The 26,728-nt window shown below is 36.6% G+C and overlaps 1 protein-coding gene across 2 annotated transcripts; it reads left to right on the top strand.

The window, feature by feature from the left end:
- The first annotated feature begins 859 nt into the window (after positions 1–859).
- On the top strand, positions 860–26,172 carry LOC140958627 (transportin MOS14). 2 transcript variants are annotated; one of them, XM_073416147.1, is made up of 27 exons: positions 860–1,182; positions 3,301–3,378; positions 3,503–3,565; positions 4,131–4,178; positions 4,281–4,427; positions 4,893–5,024; positions 5,903–5,943; positions 8,947–9,038; positions 9,229–9,356; positions 10,201–10,276; positions 10,559–10,679; positions 10,755–10,854; positions 16,355–16,436; positions 18,071–18,153; positions 18,993–19,112; positions 22,194–22,245; positions 22,395–22,550; positions 23,084–23,207; positions 23,289–23,370; positions 23,448–23,536; positions 23,644–23,718; positions 23,814–23,868; positions 24,629–24,748; positions 24,828–24,920; positions 25,012–25,157; positions 25,266–25,443; positions 25,543–26,172. In XM_073416147.1, the coding sequence occupies exons 1-27, from the start codon at positions 1,060–1,062 to the stop codon at positions 25,819–25,821; spliced, it is 2,883 nt and encodes a 960-aa protein (XP_073272248.1). In that variant the 5' UTR covers positions 860–1,059; the 3' UTR covers positions 25,822–26,172. The 2 variants fall into 2 exon arrangements, with proteins under 2 accessions (XP_073272248.1, XP_073272249.1); XM_073416148.1 differs by having other exon boundaries at positions 861–1,182; positions 3,298–3,378.
- The last annotated feature ends 556 nt before the right edge of the window (positions 26,173–26,728 follow it).

The following is a 26,728-nucleotide window of genomic DNA, read 5'->3' as shown; positions in this document are numbered from 1 at the left end:
TTTCTGTAGTCATGTTATTATAAGTATCATTCAAATTAAAATCCTTTCCCAGAAAACATTAAATAAAGAGTAGGTCTTTTGTGAGACAGACGGTCTCACGAATCTTTACCTGTGAGACGGGTCAACCCAACCGATATTCACAATAAAAAATAATACTTTTAGCATAAAAAGTAATACTTTTCATGGATAACCCAAATAATAGATCTGTCTCACAAAATACGACCAATGAGACCGTCTCACACAAATTTTTGACTTAAATAAAAAGGGGAAACAATCAAAAACGGATATCATCATCAATTTGTTTATACCATAAGATAAGTTAAAAATAAGGTGTATGTAACTAAAAAAAAGAAAATTACATTATATATCAAAATATTATCATATTATTCTATAAAATATATCGAAAAGAGATTGTCTCACGACTTATATGACCAGACTAATGAAAAATATTATTTTTTATATTAAAAATATAAATCTGGTCGACAAATATATATCCACGAGACATCTTATAAGAAACTTATTCAAAAATATATTATCTGGTTTATGTTCACAACAAATAAGACCAAAATTCTTAAAAATATCAATTATTTTATTTTTCCCAACAACTATAGTCTCGTGTGAGATTTATAGTCCTACTCCATATTTACAATAAAAAATAATATTTTTAATTTAAAAAATATGATTTTTTCATAAATCGAGTCGAAAATTCTTATATCATTCATAAGATATTGTAACATATTATATATAATATTATCAAGTCTCACAACATCTACACAAAAAATTCCAGAACATATGATAACAGCAATAAATAAAAACAAAAAATAAAAAAAATCCGGTCAATTTAAAGTATCCTGTCCTCTTCCTTGCCAGAGCAAAAATAATTCTAAAGCTGGTTCAAAAATATAATACTTGAAAAACCCGCAGCGCAGCTTTCACCTCAGGCATTGATCCATTCGCGATACTGTAAACTCTATACAATCGTTGCTCAATCTCTATATAACTTCGAAGTTTCCTGTATCTATCGGCTCAATTATTCGATTGGAAGAGTCGGGGACAAGTATGGAGCTGCAAAACACGGTGAAAGAAGCCCTAAACGCGCTTTACCATCACCCAGATGACGCCGTTCGAATGCAGGCGGATCGCTGGCTTCAAGATTTCCAGCGTACGCTTGATGCTTGGCAGGTGATTTTTCAATTGGGCTAATTTTTTTTTTTCAGATTTATTTGTTTTCCCTTGTGTGGCATGGATGTGACGAGGGATTGACATTTTATTCAGCTATTTAAGTATGTGTTTTGAGTTTGATGTGGATGAGGTGGAAGTGTTCGTGGTTAATTTGTTTGGTGAATCTGTCGGGGAATTGTTTGTGCTTTTAGGTTGTGTTGAACTGAATGGTTTTGTTTTAGTGTCAAGTTCTTCACTTGCTAGTTAATTTCATAATTAATGATTTTTTTAATTATAAAGATAAGATGTTTAGTTGGTTCTGCTGCCTTTGAAGCGAAGGGGAGAACTTACTGGAATCTTTTGGTATTTTGGAGAAGTAGATAATGGTTATGATTAACACTATTCATATGTAATGGTTCATGCAGTATGGCCAGTTGCTTTTCATCAAGCATGGAGCACTCACATAAGTTTTGAAGATGAATTTGTTGGCTTCTCGTATACACCCTGTGTGTATTTTTGCATATGATCGTGTTCTTGTAATTTTAAAATTGGGTCCTCAATGTTCCACGGTCGTTGTAATTTTGCCATATCGTTCATCCTGCATGCTGTGGGCACTATCTTCAACGGTCTTAAAAATTTGCAGGCTTTGTACTTTTCAAAATAAGTTATCAGCTATTCAGCTTATGTATTTTACTATTTTTCCTTTGTCATCATCTTTCTAGTTTGACCAGGAAGATGTTATGTTTGTAGAGAAGTTAAAGAGGCTTAAGACCCTTGTTATGGTATGCCGAAAGGGCTTTGATATTTGGGATTTGGATCTATTCCAGAATTTTGAAAATCCAGGGTTGCCATGTTAGAAGCTCTTGTGGCAAATACGCCCCATTGGTAGAGTTTTAGTTGTGGATTTTAGACTACAGATCTTTATGAAGAGCCCATTAGTAAACAACTAAACATTCTGTGAGATTCTTCGCTGGTTAGCTTTTGAACGTTCAGTGGTAAAGAGATGTTTTATTGACGTTCTTTTGTATTCTTTTCTTCTATTGTTGTTTACCAAGACTCCCTGCTCTATACTTCATAATTTATTCCTTTTGATGAATTTTGTTCTATCTATGAGAGTTGCTTGATACTTATTCGAGGTATATTCTATCCCAACATTTCTGCAGTTTATGTTGTGTTACAGCAAATAGATTTTAAAGAGCAGCTGACTAAAAATGCGTTTTCATTTGAACCATTAAGTTTTGATAACCATTTAACACATGCACTTTAGCTCATAAAAAAATGCTTAATTTAGTTGCCCCTAACACTTGGAATGAAACTTCAGCTGTTTTTTTCAATGAGTATAGACTTTTCCTGATTCTTGTCAAGGTCCTAGTTGAGCACTGGTCATAACGTTTCAATCACCCCTTTGGTCTATCACCCTTTTCGGTGTCCTATTCATATCCATATTATACGTCAATCGCCCCTTTGGTCTATCACCCTTTTCGGTCTTCTGTTCATATCCATATTATACATCACTTCGTTTAAATTTATTTATTTATTTATATAATACTTTCTTTGCTGTGTTACCTGTAAACCTTCAAGTCTGAGAGGAATCCCTTGTTCCATATAACTGTTATACCTTATGAGATTAATCCTTCCTGTCAATATTTTTTAAGAATTTGTGAATTGATGTATTATATTGTTTGCTAGGTTAATGTTGTTTTTTTTCATGCCTTGCCTTTTCTTTTATAAGCAACATCATTCGTGCAGCATTAAACACATTTTACCCATTAAAAATCAGTTAATAACTTAATATTCTTCGTAGTTGCTGATTTGTTTCGCTGTCTCTGTCAGAACACAAATCTATTCTAAATTAATTTTTTCGGTGAATGAACTATTTAGGTTGTGTGCCTTTTTCTAACACATTTCTGTTGATAAAAATCTCTGAAAAATGTCGTTGATTGTAGAGAGGTAATAAAGGATTTCGATAATTTCCCCTTACCCTCTCTTGCTATGTTTGTTTGAGTTACTTGGGACATTTTTGAGAGGGAAATTTCTGTATACTAGTATGTTTCGTTTTTTCCCGTCCATTTGAATATCTTTCCTAGTATAAATTGTTACTTCCATAAAAAAAACCTAATTGGTTGCTGATTTTAGTAGGTTGCTGACAATTTGCTTCATGATACTGATAGTAATCTTGAAACTTCAATATTCTGCTCTCAAACTCTCAGAAGCAAGGTGATGCTTCTAATCTCTCATTTTCTTTTGGAATAAAATTGTGATGTCCAACACATTTTACTTTTTCTAATATCTATGATGATATATCATGACGCGACTTAGCATTTTTTCATGGTGTAAACAGGTACAACGTGATTTTGAGGAGTTACCTTCTGAAGCTTTTCGTCCACTACGGGTTTCTTTAAACGTAAGGGATTCTTAGCTTGTGTAGAATTAATTTCTTGATGTGACATGGTAAAAGTTTTTATTTGTTATTTGCTATGCTTTTCTAAAACTGCGGCATCACTTGGGTAGTTTATGATTCTGTGTTTGAGAATGTCGTGTAATAATTTGTAAAGTCACTCAATCTTCGATGGGATTAATATATGCACGACAGCGAGTGTGTCCATTGCATTTTGATGATTATTTTTGTAATTAACTATTAAGGATAAATTCTCCTTCAAGATGCCATATGTTAAAAGATTCTCGCTTGCATATGGAATATGTATTTGTGCATTCTGTTATGTACATGGTTTTGTTGTGGTTTGCGACATATTTCTCTGTGAAAATGACACCGCCATTTTCTTGTTACACCGAAACTTTTGGGCATCTTTGGGGGAAATGTATGTACACTTTGTATTCAATGCTCATGTCTAGACATTCTTTCTGCTGATATCTCTGAAAATATGGGGATGATGGCATTGTTTTCTGCGTTAAGAATTTTATTAAGATACAGCAATCTGGGCTTTATTTGTGCTCTATTTTTGATGCAGACCTTACTAAAATCATTTCACAAAGGACCACCTAAAGTCAGGACTCAGGTAAAAGTTAAAACTAGAAATTGATTTGAGTTCATATTGTCGATTGTTTTTGTGATATCCTTTGATTTTAACGAGGATATTGTGCTAAACATAATATTATAGATTAGCCTTGCTGTGGCTGGTTTGGCTGTTCATGTGCCTGCAAAGGACTGGGGAGATGGCGGTATTATAAATTGGATAAGAGATGAAATGAATGTTCACCCAGAGTGTTTACCAAGTTTTTTGGAACTTCTCAGAGTCTTGCCCGAGGTACAACGATCTTCGATTTTAGAAACAGTGACACATGGACACTCTCTCTCTCTCTCTCTCTCACACACACACACACACACACATGCTGTGTTTTTTATCCAGTAGTGTTCTGCGCTTTGTCATCAGCTTTTGAGTTGGCATTAGGGTGGCACATCATAATTTTATAACCCCATTGCTAAAATATAACTACTAAGAATATCATTTTTTTTCTATATAGAACTTCTTAAAGTGTAGCATGTTATTGAAAAATAAAAATCTCGTTGAAGATATTCTATTTTATTTTTGTGTCAAAAGTGGATCTTGAATTTTCTCATGGTCAAGCTTGAATTGGCTTTTTTTTCGTCCTAGTTTGCGATGTACTATGAAGCTTGGTTAGGTCCGTTCTTGTTTAAAAATTTTGAGGTTGATGTTTTGAAGTTCATTTCAAACATTATGGAATGGATAACTTTTTTCATTTTCATTCAGGAAGTATTCAACTATAAAATATCTGTACGCCCTGACAGACGGCGAAATTTCGAAGATGAACTAGCTTCTGGGATGGAGATAGTTCTGAACATCTTAACCGCTTGCTTGAGCATTAATGAGTTAACAGAGGAGGTACGTCTTTGTTACTTTTGATCTCTTTGAATCCATTCTTTGTTGCCATTTAGATCAGATGTTTCTTGTAAATGTATGACAAGTATAAACAATGTTTTCTTGTGAAATTCTCCGTTCCCATAGGCAGATTTTAAGAACACCGAGAGGCTTTGTTTCTGGTTTACTGACGCATCAGTGCATAAATTTTCTGTCTTGAACCAATTTCATGTTCTTCCTGGACTTTTTGTTTTATGTTTTGATGAGTTCATCCTTTACTTGACATAAACTAGAGCTTTGGTATTTCATTACGTACACTTTATGTCTTTGTTGTATAGATAATTTAGACCCATAGCTATACGATGAGGTTTGATGAAAGTCCTTGCTGAAGTCCCGTAGCGGCATATGTTTTTTCATTCTCTTTCCTCCATCCATTTCTATCCGCATTTGACATACAGAACCATTTGTCTATGCTTTTATATTGACAGTACTACTGAGGTCTTTTGCAGAAATTGACTGCTTGACTGAGTTTGTAATCGCCTGTGATAAATGCCAGCATTTTAATTTCTGATAGGGAGCTTCTAATGTATTGAGTATTCCTGTTCATTTTTATCGCAATTGCATTGTTATTTGTTTTCCAAGCCCATGTATACTTGCAACTGCATAAATTTTCATTATTGATTTTTTGATGCTGGTTATACTTACAACTTCAACAATTATGTTTCTATTAAGTATTTACTCTATTTATTGACTTTTACTGAAAGATAGAATTTGTTTAATTCTTATTTACTTTTTTTAGAAGACTTCATTCTTCTATATTCTCTCAAACTTGCTGGGGGTTTTTACATACTTTGATTAGAAGGTCTTATTTGGACCTTTTTAATCTATCTACAATTTATCAGGTTCTTGAGGCTTTTGCTTCTTGGCTACGACTGAGGCATAGGTATTCTGTCTTTCTTTCAGTTCTTGTTTTTGGTTTCATCATTTAGCAATTTTTCATTGAACTTCCTCTCTGTTAAAATATTGATCTGTTTACCCTTTTCTTGGATTGAGGAAAAATATGATGTAATAGATATATTGTGTGGCAGTTAGGGCCTCTATGTTTCTTGCATTTTCTGTTATTTATTAGCTTTGGTGAGTTAGTTGCTAGCATTAACATCTGGTTCTGTGTTAGTATATCTCACTTTCCCTTGGATTTATTTATTTTACTGACTTGCTCTATTGAACCTACATTTTTATGATATCTGGCTCTTATGATAATTTGACTAGTAGTAGTAACTACTGAAATTGGTTTTTGTCCTATTGATAAGACCTGAAATTCAGTATTTGAAGGAGTGGAGTGGTGCCCAATTGAAGATGAGTTAAGTAGAGAATTAGAAAAACCATTTACAGAAGACGAGGTCAAGCAAGCAGTCTTTCAGTGCGATGGAAATAAGAGTCCGGGGGCCGATGTATTTATTTTGGCTTTTTTCTAAGATTGCTGGGATATAGTCAAACACGATATAATGAAGGTTTTTGATGAATTTTTTCAAAGAGGAATCATAAATGGAGCAACTAATGAAACATATATTTGCTTGATACGAAAGAAAGCTGAATCGATTAAAGTGAAGGATTTCAGACCAATAAGCCTGACAACAAGCTTGTATAAGATTATAGCAAAAGTTCTAACGGCGAGGCTTAAGATTGTGATAGCAGACACTATATCCGAATCTCAAAATGCTTTCGTTCAAGGGAGACAAATTTTAGACTTAGCTAGAAGAGGGGAGAAGAAAGAAAAAGAGAGGATGGGTCATGAAGGTGGATTTCAAAAAGGCTTACGATAACGTGAATTGGGATTTTTTGGATTTTGTTTTGATGAAAAAGGGGTTTGGAAGAAAATAGAGATCTTGGATTAAAGGATGTGTGTCAAATGTTTCATTTTCAATTCTGATCAATGGGAGGCCAAGAGGTAAGTTTAGGGCGTTCAAAGGTCTTAGACAAGGAGATCCATTGTCTCCTTTTTTGTTCAATTTGGTAGTGGATGTGTTGGGGAGATTGATTGATAAAGCAAAGGAAATGAATCTCATAAGGGGGATCGAAGTTGGCAGAGACAAGATTGAGATATCACACATTCAGTTTGCGGATGATACGCTTTTCTTTGTGCAAAATGAGGATCATATCAGGTTCCTGGTTCAAGTGGTGAGATCGTTTTGTCAAATGTCCGGCTTAAAAATCAATTGGGAAAAGAGTGCTTTNTTTGAAGCTTGAGAAGATTCCTGGAAGCAAGAATCCAGCTGATATGCTCACGAAGGCTGCTATCATTGAAAAACAGAAGTTGTGTTTGACTTCAGTTGGTCTCCTAGACTAACAAAGGAGGNATGGGACCATGTGTGTAAACCGAAGGATAAAGGAGGTTTGGGTGTTGGGAATATTATATTGAGAAACAAGTCATTGATGGGTAAGTGGTGGTGGAGATTTTTTGTGGAAGAAGGTACATTGTGGAAGAAAATAATTGTGAGTAAATATGGGTTACAAGAAAATGGGTGGGATGCAGGGTTGGCAATAAACGTCACGTTCAGGTGCCCATGGAAGTTCATTTCCCGAGTATACCCAACTTTTAAACAGAGAGTATTAAATCAGGTGAGAGGAGGTAATAAGGTTAGGTTTTGGGAGGATAGATGGTGGGGGGATTCTTCTTTTAAAGATATTTTTCCAGCATTATTTCAGTTATAATCAATTCACAATCTGCCTATATCATATTTTGTTCATTTTGATAATGTCACATCTACCTAATCATGGGATTTTCATTTTAGAAGGGGTGTGAGGGATGAAGAGACTGCTCGGTTAGCCGAGTTATTAGATATTTTAGATTCGGTAAGGTTGATCGAAGGGGTAAATGATTTTCTACAGTGGCGAGGGGATTCTTCGGGTATTTTCTCAGTTAGATCTTTCTATGAGTCTTTTTTCCAACATACTCGTTTTCCAGTTTTTCAATTGTTCCATTTTATTTGGAAAATTCCAGTTCCAAAAAAGGTCCAGCTATTTTCTTGGTCAGCATCTTTGGGTAAGCTACCGACCTCGGAAATGATTCAAAAAAGATGGTCAACAATTGCTTTGTGCCCAAAATGGTGTGTACTATGTAGACATGAAACAGAGACTCAGGATCATATGCTCATTCATTGCCCATTCACAACATCATTGTGGTCTAGAGCGTTGCAAGAGCTTCGGTTGATTTGGGTGACGCCAAAGTCCACCAAGGATTTATTCTGCCAGGATTTGGGACGGCTAACTGGTGCCAGGGGAAGGATTTTTTGGAACGTGGTTTTGCATTGCATATGCTGGACGGTCTGACTGGAAAGGAATAGAAGAATTTTCGAGGACAAAGAAGAATCGAAGGAGGAGTGCTTGGACAAAATAAAGATCAACATTGCAATGTGGATTAGCAATCATCACGATTTTCAAAATGTTGCGATTTTAGATTTAGTGAGAAATTGGGAATATGTGTATCATTAGGACTCACTTGATGTTATTTGTTTCATGACGAGAGTGGACCGCTAGTCCACTATTGTACTCTTACTTAATCTATTATTAATAAAATATGTTTCTTATAAAAAAAAATTAAAAAAAAAATGCTTGGATAGCCCATCCATTTATTTATTAGTGAAGGAACAAACTGTCAACTCAAAAGACAAGTCAAAAGTTGTGGTCTTCAATCTTCATCCTCCAAATTGTGTGGCATTTTTTTCCAAACGTGTACTTCATGTATCCACTTTCATTGTCTTCTTGAATTCAACGAGAAAGTCTTCTACTTCCTTTAGAGTCATAAAACTCTTGCATCTTGAAGAGGTAATGCAAATTATATCAAATGTCATTTAACATATATGTTTTCACTTTTCATTTTCCTTTTTTAAGTTTCTATTATTTTCGACTAGTTAGATGATTTTCTAACGTTAGCTATTTGTTTCAGGATTCCGGCTTCAGCCCTTGCTTCACACCCATTAGTGCTTACAGCTCTTTCGAGCTTGAATAGTGATATACTCTCTGAGGCTTCTGTCAATGGTATGTTGAAGAGGATTAGTAACATGCTAATGCTCTCTCTCTGACACACACACACTCTCTCTCTCTCACACACACATAAACACTCACATTCATAGAGAAAATCCCCCAGTCAAGTTTTTCTCACTATTACTTGTTACATGTGGATAAAGATAATCACAATGTATCTCTAAATACTTACTTTTTTTGGCAGTAATCTCTGAATTGATACACTATTCGGCATCAAGAAACTTTGATGGAGTTGCCTCCCAGATGCCCTTAATTCAACTAATTGTTCCGCGAATTATGAGTCTGAAAGCACAGCTTAGAGATCCTTCTAAGGTACTTGTATAAGCAGGGTCCTATGCAGTTTCTCCTGTTTTTAAAATGTTTTTACTGTCAAAGATGATTTCTTATATATATATGCTTTATTAGTTGTATTCTCAAACCCTGAAAGATTAAAATGTTTGGCAGTTTAGTATGGTGTTGCAACGTAGATTGTTTCATTTGCTTGTTTGAACATCAGTGTACTCACAGCTTGAAAACTTACATGGCTATATTAAATTTGTTGAATTTTACTTCATGGCTGGCACTTCTTTTTTTATTCTTATACAATTCCTATTCTACTAGTCCTGCTTATAGAATTTGTTGTTACTTACACCAAAGTAGCTGAAGATTAACTCTCTGTTTCCTCACTCATCCACCCTCCATACTGAACAATAACATAATGTGGTGGCTTAATGTGATATTCACTTTTTTCTTTGCAAATGGAGGAGTTGGCATATCAAACGCACTTTCAACCTCTAGTTTATGGGATGTGGTTGTGTCTTTCTGCAAAATCGGGATGTAGGCTATAATTAAAGGCTGTTGCTAGCGAACTGCAGCTTAGCATTCCAACTAAAGAGATTAGACCAGTTTGATTGGTGTGCGCCACACAAGGTGGGCATGTTGGGAGCATTTGCTGCAGCTGGTGGAATTCAAATAATAATTCAACTACAAGCTGCTGCAGTGGCAGCAGAGATTAATTGTGCAATTGTGGTCCTATTTTTCTAAAGATATATGGGAGGGACACTGTTTGTTTGTGTTGAAACTTACAACGTTTTTGCCTTGAGTTTATTGTTGAGCTAAGTTTGCCGAGCTGCGTTATTGTCTTTTACGTTTGATACTTGTTTACTGCTTCTTTCAGGATGAGGAGGATGTGAAGGCCATTGCTCGCCTCTTTGCTGATATGGGAGATGCATATGTCGAATTGATTGCAACCGGTATATAAGTTGTTGCTTGATACATGATTCTTCACTTTGTTGCTTTTATGTTGGATCCATTTGAGGGGAATGTTCTTAATGAATCATTTATATTAAAATGCATCTCTCCTTCACATCACACTCACACTCTCACTCTCACTCTCCAGCATATTAATGATTTTATCTGCACATACATATACACTGTGCACACACAAGCACATCTGCACATGCGCATGATTTATGCAAATTCTTATGGTGTTTTCACTGACAAGATTGCCTTATGAAAATGACTTTTATCTTCAGGTTCTGATGAATCAATGATGATTGTGCAAGCATTACTTGGAGTTGCTTCACATCCAGAATTTGACATTGCTTCCATGACCTTTAACTTCTGGCACAATCTCCAAATTATATTAATTGAGAGGTGAAATTATATTGACTCATCATTAAGTAGGAATGCTTGAATAAGCTGTTGACTTTGACTATTCTATTGAATCAGGAATTCTTATGCAGCCTATGGAAGCGAAGCATCTGTTGAAGCTGAGAGAGCCCGTCGGTTGCAGGTTTTCCAGTCATCATATGACTCACTTGTCTCCTTGGTGAGGTTTTTCTCCTCTGTAGTTGATTTAATGTGCAATTCTTGGTTTCAAGCTGAATCTCTTCCATCATCTATGAAAACATCCAGTCCTCGAAATGCTTTCTTAAGAAGAATTATTTTATAATCAAAAGTTGCAGTAAGTCATTTCCAAAAGTTTAAGAGCATGATGTCATCATTGTCCAAGTGGCTTGCGAAACTTTTTGGTGCTCCTATTTTTCTCTGTTTGGCATGAAATACTTTCCTAAATATATTTTTTTATATGAAACGAACTATATTAAAATAGGAAAACAGAGTAGGGGGAGACAAATAAGATATCCGCAAAAGCACAATACATGAAAGGCTACACTATCGTCAATAACATAAAAATTTTCAATCCCTGACTAGATCTGAGATAGAGAAATGATTAAACTCTGCAAGCTTTCTCGTCCAACTAGCAACCCTAAATCTTATCTTTTCCCAAACCTGGAATCGTTAATAATTCTGTTCCGCTCCAATCAGATTTGCCAAAATAAGCAATGAACTAGCACATTCCAAAAGGTCCGACATTTCCATCCGTTAGGCAATCCCGGGTCCAAAAGAAACATGTTATGCGCCGCTCTTGGTAATATCCACTCCATACCCAATTCCTGCAATACTCTGTTACAAATTCCACTCGTGAACGACAATGCAAAAGTAGGTGATCTTGATTCTTCTCTTTATTCCGGCAAAGTGTATACCAGTTCGGATTTGATGCACAGTCATGCCATCTTTTTTTGCAAAGAATCGCAAGTCGGCAATTTTCTCAAAGGCGCAGTCCACGAGAAAACCTGAACATTATGTGAGATAGGTTCTCTCCAGATATTATAAAAATGAGGGAAATTAGTGACAGGAAAAAAAGATATGACACAAAAGACCCTAAAGAGTCTCGCAACCAAACCCTAAATCCGCCCTACCCAACTCCAAATGAACATTTTCTAAAACCCCTAATAAAGTACTCAACTCATTAATTTCAACCTCATTCAAAGCCCGGCTGAAGCGCATATCCCAGGCATAGCTGGAATTAACCGGAAGGTCCACCTCACTGACCAAACTTCTAATATTTTTGTTTGACTCGTGGAGATCTGGAAAAGAGATGGAAAATATCTTTTAACGACGGAATCCCCCACCAAGTATCCTGCCATAAACGAATTATATTCATCCCTTTGAACACCGCCGTAACTAAAAGATGAAAAGCCTGGTAAGATCGAGAGATAAATTTGCAGGGTTTTCGAAAAGTCTTATTCCTTGCCAATCCCATGTCCCAACCCAACCATTATCTTGCAATCCATAAATACTCTTAATAACTTTTTTCCATAAAGGTTGCCTCTCCACGGAACATGTCCATCACCATTTCTGTAAAAGTGTCTTATTCCTCGAGCAAATATTCCCCATTTCCAACCCCCCCATCGGTTGGTTTGCGAACTTGATCCCAAGCAATCAAATGACAATGTACCTCCCCATCGGCTCCGACGCACAGAAAATCCCTCATAATCTTTTCCATACCATTTGCCACACCTAATGGTACTTTAAATATAGACATGAAATACGTTGGCATGGCACTCAACACTACCGCTATCAAGGTTAATCGGCCCCCTTTGATAAAAACGCTTTTTTCGCTTGCTTGTTTCTTTGACATCTTAGATAGCACGGGTTCCCAAAAGCCATAATTCTGAGGATTATCTCCCAACTGTACCCCCATATATTTAATTGGTCACTCCTCATTTTTACACCCAATCTCTGAAGCCAACCCTTCCACTTCCATTTCCGAACAATTTAATGCCAACAAAACACTCTTTTCAAGTTAATATTCAGTCTCGGCTTCTGGCTAAAAGAGTTAAGTATCTCCACCAAAAACAACGATAATGCCTGTCAGATTTAACAAAAAACAAAGTGTCATCCGCAAATTGAATGTGACAGATCTCTATTTTATCTATACCAACTTCTAACCCCTTGACTTCATTCGCAGTCTTAGCCATATCCACCCCGCCCCAATCCATCATTCACAAGATTAAATAGGAAAGTCGAGAATGGATCTTTTTGTCTAAGACCTCTCACCCTTTTTATTTTACCTTTCATTAATAAATATCGAAAAAGAGACATTCGATACGCAACCATTTATCCACTTTCTCCATCTATCACCAAAACCTTTCTTTTGTAGCACGAAATCCAAAAATCTTCTATCCACATTATCATATACTTTTTCCAAATCAACTTTGAACACCTACCCTTTCTTCTTCTTAAGTCTACACGCCTCGACTATTTCATTAGCTATAAGACAACAATCTAGAATCTGTCGCCCTTGTATAAATGCACATTAATTTTTAGCTATCGTTTGCTCAAGACTTTCTTCAACGTATTCGTTAAGACCTTAGCCAAAGTCTTATACAAACTCATTATCATACTGATTGGCCTAAAGTCATTCACCTTGATCGCATCTTGTTTCTTAGGGATTAGACAAATTTAAGTCTCATTGGTAATCCCATTGACCATGCCTCCTTCAAAGAATTCGTTAAACACCTTCAAACCCTTTTTGATCGTTTCTCAACGACTTTGATAAAAAGCCAATGTAAACTCATCCGGCCCTGGAGCCTTCGATCCATTGGTATCAAACACCGCTTTTTTGGTCTTCTCATCTGAAAACGTAATCTCCAACTCCTCTGCATCCACCCTACCTATAGGGCTCCACTCTAGTCCGTTGAACCCCCCATCCGGTTTCCTATAGATTCCTATAAAAACTGATTATAGACTCTTCAATCTGACAAACCTCTGTAACCACAGACCCGTCTTCCAGTTCCAATTTATCTATCAGTGATCTATTCTTTCGATTATTCAGTAAGGCATGAAAAAACTTCTCGAGTTCTGGTTTCCTTCCCTCAGCCATCTCACTTTTGCCTTTTGACTTTTCATTTGAAACCTTCTAAACAACATTTCTTCCATTTCGCACCTCATTACCCTTCATTCCTCAGTAAAAACATCCGACCAATTCCTCACGTCTCTTGCTCATCTAACTGTCTAATTTTTTTTTAACTAACTCCGCTTATTTCACATTCACATCCCCAAAGACCTCTTTGTTCCATTTGGATACTGAACTTTTATTCCTTTAAGTTTCTTCATGAACTTATACCCTTCCCACCTCTGACTGACCCCATTATTCCACCAAGACGAAACTGAATCTTTGAAGTTTTCATGAGTCAACCAAGCATTCTCGAATCTGAACGGAGATGGATCCCAAGTAACCTTAGAAATATCTAGCAAAACTGGAAAGTGATATGAGGCGATTTTGGATAACACCGTTTGTCTAAAAGTGGTAAAGATGTCCCCCTCTGACTCTGAGAACATACATCTGTCTAGCCTACAAGAAATTGGTATATCCCTGAAGTTAGACCACGTGTACTTTTCATTCAATAAAGGTGGATCGTGCAGTTCCAACTCCTTGATCAATTTATGGAAATACGACATGCTTGTAGTTGTGGACATGGTATTCATCTTTTCGCTCAAAGTTCTAACCACATCAAAATCTCCTCCAAAGCACCACTTTTCGCTCAATAGTTCTCTTTTTCTTGGCTTACACGATCCATAAATAGCTGAGAACCACCATTTAATATCATCATTAAGTTGTATCTCTATCGAGACCGAAATCTCCCCTATCAAGTTATTACTGACCACCACGACTCCGGGATCCCACATCACTGGAATACCCCCTGATCTTCCTATCGCCGGTAAGAAAACCCAGTCAAGAAATCTAGTCTTCCACAAACCTGCAACAAATCTACTATGCAGAGTCTTTCTCTTGACGTCTAAAAGCACCGCAATGTCCGGTTTTTCCTTATGTAATACAGTACGAATTAATCCCCCATTTCTTGCTGCCCATCCCCCCTAATATTCGATGAGCATATCTTTAAAAACGCATTTGAACCCTTGGAAACCAAGCCTTTCTCGTAATTAATCTCGCACTTCAATCTATTTAGTTCTCTACTTAAAACACCTGTTGACTGCTTAACATTTTCCCAACACATATAATCTGAATGCACTCCCAAAGCCTTATCGTCATCTTGGAATTTATTCCTCATCTCATCCCCTGTGAAATTTAATTCTCTTTGCCCGGCTCAGCATCTATCCTTTGTTGTCCTCCTCCACCTAAAAGACCACTAGACATCCCTAGAACGGAGGAAACAGGAAAAATAGAATGAAAATTGAAAGAATGATTTAGAAACGATGATTGAAAACAAGAGAATACTTCTCCCACTAAAGGTTTTGCATTTTCCTGCTGAAGTGACCCGGTATTTTGCATAGGACCAGGTGAAGATGAGAACAACCCCTTTAAATCTGCGACCTCATCCTCAGGATGTATGAAAAATCTGAAAGGCATGAAGCATGGTTATCTGAAACAAAAGATTCATCTCCTTCCTCCGAGAAATCGTCTTCTAAGTCGGTGAAAATAGATTCTTCCCTATCTCCCAAGTCAACCTCCACCCAACAAAAAGTCCTCATGGTTCAAGATACTTGATTTTGGTAAAACACCCTTTTCGAAACCAACTTTATCCTCATTTATTTTCCTGAACTTTCTTCTGTTGTACGTTTTCTCAAAGATAGGCAGTATATCCTTTGTGCCTTCAGCTCCTCTAAGTCTTATTTGACCCTCGAACCCTTGGTTAATAATGAATGTATATTTGATCTTCTGAAATCACTAACCTCTTTAGGGACTATTCTTTTTAAGATCTTAACAACCTTTCCCATTAATGAAGGTGCCGACATAACAGTAGAATCAACTTGCCGAATCTCGGCCTTCTTATTGATTTCTGGTCTCCACTCCTCAAAAACCAAAGGCACCGTCTATCGAAAAAACATTTCTTGAGGTTTAGAAAATATGAGTACTCTGTCTGATTAGAAGGCCACTACACTGCCTTATTAGGAAAGGGCTCGATCCTGCTGTAGACAGAATTACCAAGAACAGTCTGAATCTGCTCCCACGAAGTGTTAACCCTTCCCATAGTGACAATAAGTGCTTCATACTAGTTCTTAATTGGCCTCTGCCTACTCCTACTACCGTCCTCAACTTAGAGGACTCAAAATTGGTGCTAAAAGAAGTTAGAGGGGTTAAATAGTTGATGATTGGTTTAGACATTTTCTGAGTCAAAGGAGGAAAGCTGAATTTAATTATTTGGGAGTGTAGGAGACAGGGAAAGTGATGACTCGAAATAGGACATGAAGAAGCACTCAGGAGATTAATTTGATGCTCTATGAAGTACATAATCAATTTTCTTGCCATTTTAATGGCTTCCAAAAAGTTTAAATAGACTAAGTTTGCTTTATTTGGTTGTGTTGTTTCGTTTAAACACTGCAATAATATTTTCAGGAGATGGTGAATTCATATTAGTCTAAGATATTTTTGGTAAAACTTTCGAGTTTGCTAATGTGTATACCGGGTAATAGATGGTATGGAAGAGATCTCACGAATGAAAGAAAATCTTCTTTTATCACAGGTTAGCATCAAAGTCGAGTACCCACGGGATTATTTGGATCTTTCAAGGGAGGATCAGAAAGATTTTAAGCAGACTAGATATGGTACATCCCTCTGTAGTTGCTTTGCTAATTTGTATTTCAACATTTCCTTCAGTGGTGTCATTTTTTGTTATGGAGGCACAAATTGGAAATTCACAGTTAACTAAAGAAAATATAAAATGCAGAATAAATCATTGTGGCGGATGGAATGATCAACACTGCTCTTGAATCATTGCTTTATCTCGTTTGGCCTCTCTACAATTTATTAGCGTATAACAAACCTGTAATACCTCAACCTTTTTTGTTGATATTTCAAATATTTGGATACATTTTAACTAAAAGGCTTTTAATTTTGCGTGCTTTTCAGTGACCTTTGATAACTTTTCAGTTGTGACGAACGTTGTGGTTCTCATATGCACTATGTAAAAAACACATATAAACAATATTTGGCTTGATTTAATCTTTTCTTCAGGAGGGGGGTGTTCTGTGATTGTGCCTCCTATCTTATGCAGTTTCTTCTCAGTTGGTGCTATGTTAAAACTAAAGCTAATTGGACTGCAAGACAAAAATATTCAGTCAGTTTTGTTGACACTTATGCAATGTCCAAAATGGATCAAATTTTCTCAATGCTGTAGTTGTGCCGGTGGCTGTGATGCTACATCTAAATAAGTTATGCTGCCTGTATGCCTAAGTACAGCTTCCATTTTAATGAAATAAAATAATAAAAGATGAGAATGCTGTGATTCTTATTTTCTTTTAAAAGTTTCCCAGCACATTCTGAACTTTATGACACTGCTTTGAGTCTTGTTTTCTGTTAGGCTGTTACCTTTCTTTTACATCCTTTTATTTTCTTCAATCTAAGCCCATGGATTTAGAAAGGAAATCTGAGCTCTTCAGGTGACAAGCAACAGATTTAGAATTAAAAAATAATAGCAAAAAACTGGGCATTGCTTCTTTTAACATCCGTCCCTGATACACTGTTAGCATGAAGAAAAATGGCAAGAGATATGTGCCAATTGCCCTTCTCTGGAAAACCCTTTTAAGACCTTTGCGTAGTCTTAAAGCTTTTTGAAGTTGAGTAAATGAAACTACAGAAAGAGAACAATATAAACAATTAACTCACTGAACCAGACAAGCAAGATCTAATCTTCTGTTTGCGGATCAATACATGTAGGAACTATTCTGTCTTCTTTGTACTTTTCTGGCTGTCTGGGCAATATGTTTCAACCGTCAAGATAGAACCAAAATACATAAAAGAATGCCTTACCAAAATTGGAATTCTTTTTTACTGATGCGAAATTGTAGGTTCGTACAGGGGAACATTATTTTTTTACACGAAGACATCAACATATTAATGTTGTTTGTATGGAAATATTTATTAAATCATCTCACAGTTCCATGCCTCCTTTGCTGTAGCTAGGTTGAATGCTTTTTCAAAAAACCCTAGTTTCTGTCTCTCTACTGACTGAACGACAATATATTTCTCTGTTTGTTCTGCTTCCTACATTGCACTGAAATATGTTTTGTGTCTGGATATTTACCTTGAACTTTACTTTCAGGCACAGTCTTTCCCTCTTCTTTTCTGTCACTTGACTAGTTTTCCTATGTCGAGTTCTCAATTTGTTTTACATTCTGTCTCAGTTCGAGCTCTGGTATGGTACAACCTATGGATTTCTGAAAATCTTTTATCTTTGCAGCTGTTGCTGATGTCCTTATCGATGCAGCTCTAGTTTTAGGTGGTGATGCTACCCTAAGAATTCTATACATGAAGCTTATCGAGGTATGTATTGATCCTGGAGAAATTATTCACTTCTCAAATTAATAAATAAATTCCTCTTCACAAGTAATAGCAAAGGACTTGGCAGTGACATTTACGATCAGTTCACATACTTGTTACTTGAATTCCTAACCCACAGTACAGATACAACAGAGACGCCTATGAATTATTGGTAGAGATGCCATACTTCAGATCTTATTTATTTGATGCATAGAAACAAGTGTGTCACCTTTGAACCCCCATAAATGGTTGTAGAAGATGATGTAGACCTGCTAGCTAAGTAATACAAAACATTGCTGGTGTTATATACTATTAACTAAGATTACCAAGAGTCTTGTGGGATAAGAGTAGTCAATCATTTATTCCCAATGGTCTTTTAGCCTTCCATCTCTTTTTTGCATAGCATCCATGACATCCACAAGTGAGCCTTTGGTTACAGTTTTCAGGGGAGAAAATTGTGTGTGCTGGTGCCGTTTGATTGAAAATAGCATGCTCAATTTTTCAGTCATATAGTTCAATTGCGTAAATATTTTATGTTAATTTTACAACAATCATTCTGGTTTTGTGAATTAATTATTCGCTAGTCTTGAAAATTACTGTATAGATATGCATATGCATTGTGTGATGGAGGAGAAAAATATCGATTGTTCTTCACATTCTGATTGTGTCATTTTGTTGATGAATGAGTGAAGATGTAGTTGCTTAGATTTTAGTTCTTTTGTAGATTTTGTCTGGGGTAAATGAATCGCCAAATCTCTTTGCGCAAAATTTTCCACTCTAAAACCTGTTTCTTTATCTGTGATTTTAGATTTTAAATTTTAAATTTTTTGTTGATATCACAGGCAGTGAGTAGTCGTGGGAACGATGAGAACTTTGATTGGCGTCCAGCTGAAGCTGTTCTGTTCAGCATAAGAGCAATATCAGATTATGTATCTGTTGTTGAGGGAGAAATTATGCCTCAGGTATAAATTTCTTCAAGCCACAACTATACTGCCAGTGCCACATCATCTTTGCTTTGGTTACTCTTGGAAAATATATGAGGAGACAAAATATTCTTTTTTTTGTGATTGAGTTCAAGGGCCTCTCATAGTGAGAGCAATTACAATATAAAAGATAACAAATTAAGGTTGAATATTTGACAGATTTCTACTCCCCTTTTTACAATATTTACTACCTAAAAATACAAAGGAAAAGATTCTATAATATCTTCAGGATTGCAAACAGATTGGGAAACACGTTGATTGATGCATTTCCAGCACTCCCTCTCAAGCTGGTTTGAAGATATCTTCCAGAGACAACTTGCTTGTCAGTTTATCAAATTGTTTCTTCGGCAGTCCTTTAGTTAACACATCAGTCAATTGCTCAACTGTTGGAAGATATGGCATGCTTATTATTCCAGCATTGAGTTTTTCCTTGATGAAATGCTTATCTAGTTCTATATGCTTTGTCCGATCACGTAGTATTGGATTATGAGCTATAGAAATAGCAGCTTTATTGTCACAATAGACCTTAACAGGAGCTGAATGAGAAATCTTCAATTCTTCAATAATTCTTTTTATCAACATTGCCTCGCAGATTCCATGTGCAACAACTTTGATTTCAGCTTCAGCGCTACTTCTAGCTAACACATTTTGTTTTTACTCTGCTATGGTAGCTATTGTTATACACAAACTCTACAAGCGACAAATGATCATACTATGCTGGTCCAAAATACATAGCACAAGTCCTCGAGTGTTTGAATAGTCCTCTCGGACTAAACATCAGTCTCTAGATGATAGGCAATACTCAAACTCAATTTCGTTCCCAACGCTTTCTGAAACTTCCCCAGAACCATAGTTTTCAATCACGCTTACCGCCCCGTAGCGCGAAGGCTACCCGTGCCTATAGCGGATAGCGAATGACTTAGCGAGGGCTATTTGAAAGTAAAGCGCCACAAGTAGACAAATATATAATATATAGCATTTACTAACATCAATTCAACGATTCATGCTTAAATAACATATATAAGTTCAAAGCAAATAAAATCTCAATTCTAAAACTAGAAAAATAGAATCTAAATTCATTTTCATCTTCTTCATCAAGATCGAGACCATCTTCTTCATGTAAAATCGCGCAACGATCAACATTACTCTTTTCACTTTCTTCATCAAAGTTGAATTCATTCTCTTCATCTACAAGATTAAGTGTAGTAGATCTTCCTATTGGCCTTTTCCCTCTAGACTTAGATGTGGCTGCCTTCGAGCTTTCTGTAGGTGTAGATGTGGTCGCCTTTGAGGCCCGTAGATATAGGGGTCGCCTTCGAGGCCTTTTTAGATTTCCTCAATGTATAAAGAGCTTCATCTACTCCAACATCAGCAACATCTTGCCAAGTCAAATCATCACCATCATGAACAAAGTCAGGCTCTTCATCCTCCAGTCTCCCTACCAGCCATTCATTGCCTTCATCCACTTCACTCAATATGATAGGATCGATGGTATCACGGTTATCGAATCTACATCTCAGAGCTCTGTTGTACTTAATGAACACCAAATCATTCAGGCGTTTTTCCCTCAATTTATTCTTTTTCTTGGAATGAAGCTGCATTTATTTATATATGTTTATCAAGGCAAGATTCTGAAGTATTCCTCCCGGTTGTCGATGTTCAGCTTTCACTTAGATTAGCACCACAGACTCTGGTTTTCTTAAAGGATCAGTACCAAACATGTTGTTCTTGTGTAAGACCAAAAACATTGGGAATTGGGTTCGAACATCCCAAAAATTTCCTCCAACTTCATTTGTCTCCCTCTGAAGGGAATTTTTGGTGAAATAAGGTAGTGTTTCTGAAAAAGAAACATCCATACTCACATGGAATGTCTTTTTTTGAGGTCAAAACATTTGTATCCCTTTTTATTCGAAGAATAACCCAAAAAAATACATTTCACAGCTCATGGGTCTAGTTTTGAACGAAGACTTAGGATACGAACATAAACAGTACATCCAAAAACCTTGATAGGCAAGTCAAAATATGACACGTGCTACTTCAAGTAAATGTTTATTTTTTCGTTCTATGATGCCATTTTGTTGAGGGGTATAACGACAAGTAAATTGATCGGGCCATGTCATAACGATAGAATTTTCAACATCCCAAGTAGTATATATTGGATCATCAACAGCGTGAGTCTTCTTGTCACCTGTGATATATCTGATATTTCCTTTCCCACGGATGTGCATACGGGCAGATCGGTACCCACAGAGGAAGTCGTCGCCATTTAATCGGATGATCGTGGTTCTAACAGATTGTGACTCAAATATTTTCATCGAAATCGTGGCGGCAAGAGTGAACTTCTTATCGGGCGTAACTTCCGATATAGCTGCAGAAAAATTTGCGGTAAAAGGCCAAAAATTGCGATGAAAGCTGTATGGAATGGAGGCTGGCCCAAATACCCAATGAACAAATTGGCTGGTCAGAAAAAAATGGCCCAAACCACTGACTGGGCTTTCGCACAAATAACTCCGCGCAAGAGATCGCGCAAAGCTGCAAGGAATATAGATGAACTTGACGGTGAAGACACTGCTGTGTTTATTTCAACAATTAAAGACGCCGGCTATGAATAGAGGAATATTTTTCCACTAATGAAAGCGGCACAGTGAATAGAGGGTTGTCAGAGGATGAAACCCTCTCTGATACCATCTTGGAAAATATATGAGCAGAAAAATTACTCTTTTTTCTGTGAATGAGTTCAAGGGGCACTTATTGTGAGAGCAATTACAATACGAAAGGTAACAGATTAAGGTGGAATATTTGACTGACTTCTACGCTCCTATTTACGATATTTACTACCTAAAAATACAAAGGAAAAGATCCTATAATATCTCCAGGATTGCAACCAGATTGTAAAAAACGTTGATTGATGGATTTCCAACAGTTACCTATGTTGCCATTTGCTTCCATTACAATTTTATATGTCAGCTAGTGGTGATCTGTTTTTTCTATTCTCCTGTATCTTTTGTGGTGTGAACTATCCAATTCTAAATTTTTCTTGCTCATACTCGCTTTGATCAGGTTGTTTCATTGCTTCCGAAACTTCCTCATCAACCTCAGCTGCTGCAGACAGGTAATATACTTTGTGTTTTAAATTATGGAATCAGTTTCTTAATCGCTTTTCAAGAATATAATCATCAGTTCACTAGAAGATGGTGTATTTTAACTTTACTTTCCATAAGCTATTGAGCAATTGCATCTGACATTAATCTCTTTTTTTAGTGTGCTCAATTGTCGGTGCTTATTCAAAATGGCTTGATTCTTCCCCGAGTGGACTTTCATTCTTGCCACCACTTATAGATATTCTTGTTGGTGGCATGAGCATTTCAGAGGACACCGCAGCTGCTGCTGCTTTGGCATTCCGTCATATATGTGATGGCAAGAACTTTCTTCCTTGGACTATCATGATTGTTTTTTCTATTTATGGTACTTTTTGGCTCAAATAAAATGTATGAACTATGTGGTGTTGACTGAACTTCTTCTCATGTTCTGTAAATATTGTCCGTTTTTTAAGTCTCATAGGTCATGAATGTCCTTTGCTGTGGAATACTATTATGGTCTCATGTATTAATCTGGTTCGAGGTTTGCGAAAATGCAACAAGCGTCCTGGTAACTATCTAATTAATGGATGAGGGACGTATTTGTCAGATATTGACGTGAAATTTGGCATTTTTATTTGAGGTTAAAATAAAGCTGGAAATTGATTATTTAAGTGATTCCTATCTTCATGATTTATTTTCAATCAATTTCGTCATAGTTTATTTATATTTGCACGTCAACATCACTGATTGTTTGGAATTTTCCCTCAAAATTTCTTTTTCCATGGCCCTGTCGCTCCCCCCCTAGATGCCTTTTGATTTGAATGCTAAAAGTATCTCTCGTTATGATTAATATATTTGTTTTAACTGTAGACTGCAAGAAAAAGCTATGTGGGTCCTTAGACGGTCTTTTTCAAATTTACCAAAGGGCAGTGATTGGAGAAGGTCCCTTCAAGGTTTCGGCTGAAGATTCACTGCATCTTGTTGAAGCCCTGAGGTATGATTGTTTTTCAGGATGCTACATAACTGCGTACTGTGGATGCAAAAATTTGAATTGTCGGACTATCTTTATCTGCAGTATGGTCATCACAGAACTTCCCTCAGAACATGCTAAGAAAGCCTTGGAGGCAATATGCTTGCCTGCTGTCGCTCCTTTACAGGTTTGTTATCTACCTAGGAACTTCTGATTTATGATTTGAGGGGTCTAGATGAAGTATCATGCATGGTCAACCGGCAGGATGTCATTAATCAAGGTCCTTTAGTTTTGGGGCAGAAACCTGCTCGTGAGCTAACCATTCATATAGACCGACTGGCAAATATATTCAGGTAAGCAGTTAACTTCATCTATTTTATCATTATTTTTTATTTTTCATGTCCATTCCCCCTCTTTTCAACATTAACACCTGTAATTTACGCAACTGAAACTGTTTCAGACATGTGAATCATCCAGAAGCAGTGGCAGATGCTGTTCAAAGACTCTGGCCTATTTTCAAAGCCATATTTGATATGTTAGTGCTCCTGATACTTTTTTGGCATACTTTTTTTTGTGTTGTACTGAATACTTAATTGCAGATTTCTTGAGTCTCAAATTATTGATCTGCAGTCGTTCATGGGACATGAGGACAATGGAATCTCTTTGCCGAGCATGCAAAAATGCTGTAAGCTTGCTGAATCATGTTATTTTGTTTTTAAGGCCTATTTCGGGTTACTTGTATGCTAATGTTTTCTTTATAGTGTTAGTTTCACTGAAACTTGTGTCTTTGTTCTCTCCCCCGGAAATGGTTTTTGTTCAGCCTTTCCACCTCTCATTTCATTCAGCTTGAAAGTTGTCTTATTCGATGTTGCCAAGTCTATGCCGAGCTACTCTATTTGACTTATACTGAATTATGAATCATTATGCCCCAAGTTTGGCGATATGGAACACACGGATTATCTTCGTGTCAGTTACTCGATAATAGACCCCTCTTTCTATTCAGCTACCAATTTTTGTGTGCCAACTTTCTTCCAATGATTAGTTGCATGTTATTCAGGTCTTCTTGGGGCAAAAGTCCAGATAATTTGGCATTTGCTAATAATGCACATCTATGACGCGCGATTTTGGAGCCTGACTACATGTTTTTCCATCGCCTTTTTTTTACCTACAGAATATAAATCAATATGGTTGGATGCAGTATATTGTGTTTGAAATACTTATAACTGTAACATTTGTACTCATCGATGATTACAGCTTATGTGTTGGACCTGTAATCATTATGTTCTTTAATAACTTTGTATCCCTATTTTATACTTCGAGGCTTACATATTTTCCCCCTTGGCCTTGTGGGAGACACATTTAGAGAAACTGAAAGTATACGATGTTTCTTTGTTATTCTTCTTGTTATCAAGGCTGTTTTCTTGATAATCTCATCAATTTTCTAGGTGAGGACCTCTAAAACACTAATGGGGGTTACAGTTGGTGTAATGCTTGAGGAGATACAGGCGTTATATAAGCAGCATCAGCAACCGTGTTTCCTTTATCTCTCTAGTGAAGTTATCAAGGTCCTTTTTCATAGTGCTTCACTTGAGTCATATTTTTATTGACTTCCTTATATTAAGCTATATTTGGAAGTTTTTTCAGATATTTGGTTCTGATCCCTCATGCACGAGCTATTTGAAAGCCCTAATTGAATCTCTCTTCAACAATACAACATATATGTTCACAAAAATTCAGGTGTGGATTTAACTAACTGTATTGTCAACTTCAAGTTCTTTAAACTGTCCATGATGTAGTTTGTGATGATGATAATGGTTCTCCTTCTCAGGACTTCACTTCCCGACCAGACTTGGTCGATGACTGCTTCTTACTGGCATCTAGGTGTATGCGATATTGTCCTCAATTATTTTGTCCATCTCCTGTATTTCCTTGTTTAGTAGATTGTTCCATGGTCGGTGTCACGGTACAGCACAGGTTATGCTCTTTCTTGCATGCTGTACATTTACTGTAACTGGCATTTTTCGTTAATCCAATTGCCCCACCAATATTTTCTTGATTGCCTTAGTACCTTTTTCACTGCAGGGAAGCCTCCAATTCCATATTGACTTTCTTAGCCGATGTTTTTGATCTGGCAAATTCCAGTCAAGGAAAGCCCTGTGTACCTATCCGGGACAGTGTAATCATTCCACGAGGCGCTGCAATCACCAGGATTCTCGTGGCTGCTCTTACAGGAGCACTTCCAAGTTCGCGAATAGAAACGGTTTCTGAACCTCTTAACCCCCGAACCAAGATACATCAGTGTGTTTATTTGGATGATGAATCTTAATCCTAAATCCTTTTTCTCTTAATTTTACTGCAGGTAACATATGCCCTTGTGTCTCTCACTAGAGCTTATGGTGCGAAAGCTTTAGAGTGGACAAAAGATAGCATTTCTTTAATTCCATCAAATGCTGTTACAGAGGCAGAAAGGTCAAGATTTTTACAAGCTTTATCCGATGCAGCATCTGGGGGGACTGTAAATGGCTTGATGATTCCAATTGAAGAACTGTCCGAGGTTTGCCGGCGGAACAGATCAGTGCAAGATATTGTTCAAGGAGCTCTGAGGCCCCTTGATCTGAACTTGGTCTCTGTATCATAGTGGTGAGTGTCGTGATAGAGAAGGGCTCGGTCATTTTTTTCGCTCCACCCTTGTCTTTATTTGAGGCAATTTTTTATTTATTTCTATATGTATTTGTCTCATTTGCTTCTTTAGGTTGCATGAGAGGGGGGAGGGGGTTGTGTCGTGTTATGTTATATCGTGTTTTTTCTACACCCATATTTGATTTTTTTTTTTTTTTGGAAATTTTCTTGGCTTTGGTCAATTTTTGGGCAAACATGGATGTAATTTTAATGTGTTGACTTTGCTTTTTTACCTTGTAAAGAACCGTTACATGCGTGGCTACAATAGTTCACATGTGCAGAGAAATGAAAATGGTTACTGGTTTTTCTTGATCTTTGATCACATTCCCTCCCCAACGTTGCTTTCTTAAATTTTCAGGGAAGGATTCCGCTGTTTAGTCGAGGCATCGATTGAAGTTAGTATTTGCATATACCTAAAAAATGGTTTGTTTTTTCTTTTACAAAAATTTTACAAACTCAGCCTGAGTGTATTTAAGAGTGGATTCTGCCATGGGCCCAGTGGCACCGTGATCCAATCAAAGGGACAAGGCCTCGAATTACAATTGCTCCCCACCTCCAATATAAAAGCAAAAACAAAAGTGGATGAAGCCATTTTCATTAAAAAAAAAAAACAAAAACAAAAGTGGATGCTGCAGAATGTCTAAAAAGAATTAAAAATAAAATATCAACTTTTCTTAAGTTGAGGAAACTAATTTCTGCGGTGCACTATTTAGAGCAGGTAGATGTTGCGACAGATTGGTATTTAGCGCCACAAACGAGAACAAGATACATAGATTTTTCTCTTTATTATTTGGGAACTTTGAAGATTTAATTTAATTATTTTTTGAAACACTCAGTTTGTGTTTGATTTAAATGAAAGAATTTCA

Source organism: Primulina huaijiensis, chromosome 15, assembly GCF_012295235.1.
Source record: "Primulina huaijiensis isolate GDHJ02 chromosome 15, ASM1229523v2, whole genome shotgun sequence".
NCBI classification, from domain to species: domain Eukaryota; kingdom Viridiplantae; phylum Streptophyta; class Magnoliopsida; order Lamiales; family Gesneriaceae; genus Primulina; species Primulina huaijiensis.
Note: the sequence above shows the minus strand (reverse complement) of the source record. Positions and strands in the feature narration are given on the sequence as shown.